This window comes from Siphateles boraxobius, unplaced genomic scaffold (genome assembly GCF_051911475.1).
Source record: "Siphateles boraxobius isolate OS27281-9 unplaced genomic scaffold, OSU_SipBor_1 198, whole genome shotgun sequence".
NCBI lineage: Eukaryota > Metazoa > Chordata > Actinopteri > Cypriniformes > Leuciscidae > Siphateles > Siphateles boraxobius.
The window spans coordinates 1,199,875-1,207,500 of NW_027508808.1; the positions used below are offsets into that span (position 1 = coordinate 1,199,875).

The following is a 7,626-nucleotide window of genomic DNA, read 5'->3' on the forward strand; positions in this document are numbered from 1 at the left end:
GGAATGCTTTGCGGGCGCGACAAAGTCGCGTGACGTCACTCATTGGAATAAAGTGTGTGTCGCGCGAAAGACGTGTTGCACGGACAAGTGGATCAGCACCGTAAAAGAGTCAAAAAGTCGAGACAGGACCCATCGTCAAAATTTCTGTCCCCACCACTCTAGTTCATCCAAAACAAACTAGAAAACAGACTTAAAGTGCAGACTTTAAAAGACGTCTAATAGTCTTCCGAACACAGCCCTGACGTCTAGGCTAAAACAAGGCAAAATTTAGGCTGTCAGTGAAAATTTAATAGACGTCTAAACCATAGCCTAAGAATACACTAGTCATCAATTAAATTACAAAGAAATGAAATGAGTGAAGACATGAAACCAAACACCTTGTAATAACTGTTGACTTTGCTAACATGATGGAATATCTACATCTCACAAGTTATTTTGGCAAAAACGACATGTAACCAAATAAAAGGTTATTTTGGCTAGAAGTGTGTGGAAAGAGACGACAGATGAGCCAGCGGTGATGACAGACGCTGATTATGAGTTTCGCTGACTATTTAATTTTAATAACCTCTAAACTGGTAATTTAGTAACTGATGCACGGATTGTGTAAACTCACACACCCAAACATATTTTCTATGTTTTACATAAGGGGCTTAATCTGAAGTGTTTCTGAAGTCCCATCTGTTTTTCAGGACAAAGGGGATAAAAGCAATTCTGCTGTATTTGGGGACATACGCAGTCTGGTTATACAAGTGCACGTCTACAAAACAACAACAAAAAGCAAAAAAAAAAAAAGTTTGCAGATCTCTGATTTTGGCAAAGAAAAGATCCTGCTGTTTAAACTTATGTAATGTCTGTGTTCATGCAGCTTTTCCCTGAAATCCAGATTATACTGGCCTTGAATGAACCAGCGCACATATATTTTGAGTGATATCATAAATATTATGTCTGTATTCCCTCTGTATTTTCCGATTAAGAGTTTGTAACGTTCCACAATGCATCGAACTCATACTTTAAAAGTGATTACTAAACAGTTCACATGACGATCATAATGACTATGAATATCTACATACGGTAAACAGAGTTGTATGACACAATTTTCTACATAATTTTGTACACTTCCATTCAAAAGTCTTAAAAATAATGAAAAAAATTAATATTCAAGGATGCATTATATTGATCAAAAGTGACAGTAAAGACATTTGTAATGTTTAACGCTGTTCTTTTTAACTTTCTATTCATCCATTCATCCTGAAGAACGGATTAATTATTATTTGAATTATCACTCATCGAGTCATTTACCCATGTATTACTGTCTTTGGAAGGCTTTTGTCTTTCAAACACATTAAAATGTACAAATGCACGTGATTTTGTACGTTATATATTTATATGCAATGCAGGGATCCAAGGGATTTTTTATCAGCTTTGCCCTAATATATTTACTTGAAGCATGAACTTATATTCTAAGTTAATAATAAAGTCAATATTAAATTGGTACAAGATTATTATGTTCCAATCAATGCGATAAACGAGAATAATCTAAAGAGTAATCAAAAAGTAGTCCGAATACATTACCATAAAATGAGTAATCTAGATTACGTTACTAACTACAACTTTTGTAATTTTTCTAAATTGAGAAAAATTTAAAAGTAAATCTACCTAGCACTGTATAAATCATAAATGTCTCAATAGAATAAAGAGAGAGTTTGTAATTCTCCTAATGTTGTGCGGGTTCCTGTGACGCAGTGAAGGATGAATGTACCGCTTGCGCGTCGAAGGCCTTGCGCAGCCTATGGTAGTTGGTGAGCGCTCTCATGGATATGGGCAGCTTGCCGATGGTTTTCAGGTCGATGGGCCGCTGGTGTGCAGACGTGATGAAGGTGTTCATCCACCAGTACGTGCTCTTCGACAGCAGGTTTACGAAAGGTTGAAGGAACCGAACGCCCAGATCCTGGAGATCATCGGGGGGCTTCACCTCGGTGGGAAACGCAAACCACATGTAGCGCTGAAACCAACGAGAACGCAGGCATTAGTGAAGCTTCAACAGCTTTATGTGCATTTCCATCTCAAAAACATCAACAATCATTTAGCTGCTGCTGTTTTGGAAAGTTCTTCACTTAATGTTGGAACGTGGATGCAGGGATTCACTATTAGGCACATATAGAGATAGAGCATCGACGAGGGCATCGATGGGGTCCGGCTCAAACTTGCCGTTCTAATTCATCCTAAATGGGCTCAATAGTTTTTGGGTTTATGGGAATTAACCCAATATGTCTCTGGGCTCCACAGCATTAATATTTGTATAACAACTTTATAAGAATAACTGGACTTGCTATACGTTTGAACATGTAGTGTACTTTAAAATCCTAGAAAATCAAAATTTTCTGTGTTTAAGTCTATGTCCTTTGCAAAGGTGATTCTAGGGTTGGAAAAGACGTTCATAACAGTATATAATTATATAAGACATACATTTTCAACCGATTTACCTCAGTTTGACTGTTTTTAAGAAATCCCTTGTGAAAAAGAAGTGCACTCAAATGTCCTGAATGCGCACTTGTTGTGTACTTCAAATCTTAAAACATGTACTTCATGTTCGTTTCTTAAAACACTTAAGTACACTTTTAAAAAGTGCGCTGTGTAACAATTAAAAGTTGTACTTTAAAGTACATTTTGTGTAATTGTTTTATAATCTTTTGTACTTTACACTTATTTTGATGTGTTGACTATCCATACTAAAGCAATTGTAAAGTACATGATTATTAATTAACAATAATCTTGATTTTTTATTAGTTAATGTATTTTAAGTGTATAAAATTGCAACACAATCAGGGTTCGTACAGACTCTGTGAAATGAAATTTCAGGACTTTCAAGGACTTTTCAAGCACTACTTTTTTGGAATTAAAGGACTTCAATCGGCACTTATCAAACAATATCTTTATTGTTATTTTTATTTATTTCATTTTATTTTTTTACTCAAATTAAACATATGGTATCTGATGTTTCACTTCATAGAGGTCAATCCATTGACCAGCGCTGTCAGGAATGCAAAATCCCCTTAACCATTGAAAGGATATTGAAACTGAATTATTTTACATTATATATTCCAATATATATGATTGACCTGAAGAATGAAAGTTGTATTATATACTTAATATCATGCTTTATATATTAATATCATGAGAAATAGCTCTATATCTCAGACGGGCTGCAGTGTTGATTTAGTGTGAACATTTTATTTTTTCAACAAAAAAACACCACAATATTTTGAATTAGGGACGCACCGATACCACTTTTTGCAGAACGAGATACCGATACCGTAACCGATCCCTGAATTTTCACTGCATTAGTAATTTTTAAATGTATTAGTAGATAAACCAAGAGAATACAAATCATATTAGTTGGCTTCATTTGTTCATCAAACATATATTTCTTTCAATTATTTTCATGCTTAATTAAGCCTGCTAAAATACATTGTATGAGCTTCAGTTACTGTACATTGTATTGCTCTATCATATTGTATCTTTCATTGAATAGCACAGCACATATTTACACTAGAGCAGCTCCAGCAGGGTCAGTGCTGAGGATTGGGTCAGTGAAATATCAATTATTTAATCCAATTTTGATACTTCAACAAAAACTTCCTGCCTAATTAATGTGAATTTAAAACATTATTAAAGGTAAGCAGTCAGCAACAATATAAGAACGAATAATCAACTTACAAATAAATACGATAGAACAAAGAAAGGCTACAAATGAAATAAACAGTGTTTTCAGAGTTTTTCGGGTAGATCTAACAGGTACAGAAATTTGAATAAAGTAATAAAATGTGATAAAATTGCATATTCATTACTGGATAAATTAAATATAGATGGATCTTTTTGTAAAGTTGAACAGGGTAGCCTATTTAGTCAAGAGCAGTGAGTAATTTAGTTGTCCATTGTTTAATTGACATTTAAACAGCAGTGGGTTTGTTAAACTGCAGACCGAACGCACGGACACATTTGAACATGGCAACTTCACTTGAGATATAACTGAGTTTGTTTACTAGGATACTCGCCAAGATGGTGAAACCTTCCACTGATTTCCTTCAAAACTTCCTTCTGTTTAAAGGGATGTGCTCGACCAGCTCGCGCGTCTGTGCCGCTGCGCGCTCAATCCACTGCGCGGTTTCCTCTGATCAGCGTGTTACTATACACACGCTGCCTGGGAGGCCTATCGGTTGTTGGTATCGGAGCATTTTTACATGAGCTCGGTATCGGTGCATCCCTATTTTTAATAATTCAAGCACTTTTCAAGTACCTCTTCAAAAATATGCCTGTTTTCAAGGGTTTTCCAGGACTTAAATTTCAAAAAGTCCTTGTACGAACCCTGCACAATACAATTCAAATACATGATGACATACAAGTTTTAATATAGAAATGACATTAAAGTATATTATATTTTCCATGTTTATCAGTACTTTCGGCTGTACACGTTAAACATATTTAAAAGACAACAGACGTAGGAAATTACATATAAATATGTACTAAAGTCATAGATTTTAAATGCAACTAAATACATTTAATGTAAATTTTAAACTATAATATATTTTCATGTAATTGTAATAACATCCAATTAAGCATCTGAAAAAATTACATCCAGTTCACACTTCAAAACAATTATTTAAAGTAATTTATTTATCTTATAAGTAATCTTTTTAAAAGTATGCTGAAGTTTATTTCTTCTCTCACAAGGGATACAGAAGTAAAACTATTAAACAAACACGAGTAAGACTTGATCCTCGTTTTGCACAATAGATTGCATGTCTGGATAATTTGTTTACAAATTGTTTCCAAACTCCAAAATGACTTATATGTATGTCCAATAACAGATGATGCATAATATTTCTTGACAAACTGTAATTTGACACTTGAATTGTATTATAAGTATGTAGCCTAGCTGTGTTTTCCCCATCTGGTAATTTCCCAAAACTTCATTCTAATAATGTGTGGCCAAACACGGTACGGTTACGAGACGGGATTATGCCCAGTGATTGCAGTTATGCACATTATTTTTTAAGCAGTCATAAGTTCGAGAGCTGGACTGAGCCTCAGAAGCAACAGAACACAAGCGTCCCGATAAACAGCTTAGCGAAGCAAGAGAAGAGTGAGGGATTGGAGTCAACAGAAGATGATTGTGAGTTGCGTGCTCATTTGATTCAGCTAGACTACAGAAGCGCAGGTTCTCAGCACTTTAATCTCACGGCAGGGCTGTTATGCAACACACAGAGCGGATCATGCCGTACTTAAAGCCACGGTGTCCTCATGGATACATTTAATGTCTGACATGGAGGCGAATGATTAAGAGGCATTTTCTCAGACAAGCTACAAATATACACCGCCGTTCAAAAGTTTGGGGTCGGTACGATTTTTAATGTTTTTAAAATAAGTCTCTTCTGCTCACCAAGGCTGCATTTATTTGATTAAAAATAGCAATATTGTTAAATATTATGACAATTTAAAGTAACTGTTCTCTATGTGAATATATAGTAAAGTGTAATTTATTTCTGTGATCAAAGCTGAATTTTCAGCATCATTACTCTCTTCAGTGTCACATGATCCTTCAGAAATCACTATAATATGATGATTCGATGCTCAAAAAACATTTATGTTTATTATTATCAGTGTTGAAAACAGTTGTGTACCTTTTTTTTGGATTCTTTGATGAACAGAAAGTTAAGAACAACAGCATTTATTTGAAATAGAATCTTTTGTAAACATTATAAATGTCTTTACTGTCACTTTTGATCAATTTAATTCCTCCTTGATGGATAAAAGTATTGATTTATTTTATTTATTTCCCCCAAAAAATAAAATAAAAATTCTTACTGACCCCAAAGTTTTGAACGGTAGTGTTTAATGTTACAAAAGATTCTATTTCACATAAATTCTGTTCTTTTGAACTTTATATTCATCAAAGCATCCTGAAATAAAAATCGTCCACAACCGTTTTCAACACTGATAATAACCATAAATGTTTCTTGAGCATCAAATCATCATATTATACTGATTTCTGAAGGATCATGTGACACTGAAGACTGGAGTAATGATGCTGAAAATTCAGCTTTGATCACAGAAATAAATTACACTTTACTATATATTCACATAGAGAACAGTTACTTTAAATTGTCATAATATTTAACAATATTACTATTTTTAATCAAATAAATGCAGCCTTGGTGAGCAGAAGAGACTTATTTTAAAACATGAAAAATCTTACCTGATCCCAAACTTATGAACATCAGTGTGTATATATATATATATATATATATATATATATATATATATCCTAATTGCAATAATTGTGCAATTCATTTTTAATTGTATTTTATTTGTACATGGCACTTTTGAAGTCAACAGCATTTATAAAAGCAATAAGCGTATACTGTATATAGAGTCATATGGCGCTTTTACACTGCATGGTACGGCTCAGTACAGCTCGGTACGGCTCGGTACGGCTCAGTACGGCTCGGTACGGCTCAGTACGACTCGGTACGGCTCGGTACGGCTCGGTACGGATCGGTACGGTTCGGCTCGGTGTGGCAAGGTTCGGCTCGCTTCGCTTTTACACTGCATGGTACGGCTCAGTACAGCTCAGTACGGCTCGGTACGGCTCAGTACGGCTCGGTACGGCTCAGTACGACTCGGTACGGCTCGGTACGGCTCGGTACGGCTCGGTACGGTTCGGCTCGGTGTGGCAAGGTTCGGCTCGCTTCGCTTTTACACTGCATGGTACGGCTCAGTACAGCTCAGTACGGCTCGGTACGGCTCAGTACGGCTCGGTACGGCTCAGTACGACTCGGTACGGCTCGGTACGGCTCGGTACGGTTCGGTACGGCTCGGTACGGCTCGGTACGGTTCGGCTCGGTGTGGCACGGTTCGGCTCGCTTCGCTTTTCCACTGCGTGGTACGACTCGGCTCGCCGCGGCACGGCTCGGTTCGCTTTAGCCCGGTTGCTTTTCCACTGCAATTAGTGCCGCTTCAAAGTGGGTGGGATTATGACTGATCGTTATAGTTTATCCGCGCCTCGGCAACCAACGAGAGGAACCTCTGCGCTTCTCGTCCACTGACCACGATTCAGCCATTTCTTTTTTGGACGTTTTTTCTTCAAGCAAGTCAAGCACGTAGTTTTAAAACCGGTGCTACAGCGGTGGCTGTTACTGGCTATTTAAATCTAGCGGGTTTGATGTCTCGCAAATACATGACGCTGGTAGTGACGATTCTGTCTGTCTGACCAATCAGTGATCTACAGTGTTTTCACGTCACATTTTAGTATCGGTTTAGGTTCCGTACCGTACCATGCAGTGGAAAAGCGCCAAAGTGAGCCGTACCAAACCGGGCTGTACCGTACCATGCAGTGGAAAAGCGCCAAAGCGTGCCGTACCAAACCGTGCCATACCGTACCATGCAGTGGAAAAGCGCCAAAGTGAGCCGTACCAAACCGGGCCGTACCGTACCATGCAGTGGAAAAGCGCCAAAGCGTGCCGTACCAAACCGTGCCATACCGTACCATGCAGTGGAAAAGCGCCACAAGTGAGCCGTACCAAACCGGGCCGTACCGTACCATGCAGTGGAAAAGCGGCAAAGTGA

The 7,626-nt window shown here is 37.3% G+C and overlaps 1 protein-coding gene across 2 annotated transcripts in view; it reads right to left on the reverse strand.

Moving 5' to 3' along the window:
* Window positions 1-7,626, reverse strand: part of abcc8b (ATP-binding cassette, sub-family C (CFTR/MRP), member 8b) — a 77,420-nt gene that overhangs the window by 63,590 nt on the left and 6,204 nt on the right. For both annotated transcript variants that reach the window (XM_077235542.1, XM_077235541.1), the window contains exon 6: window positions 1,760-2,002. In XM_077235542.1, coding sequence (XP_077091657.1) covers window positions 1,760-2,002 — 243 coding nt within the window. The remainder of the gene's footprint in view (window positions 1-1,759; window positions 2,003-7,626) is intronic.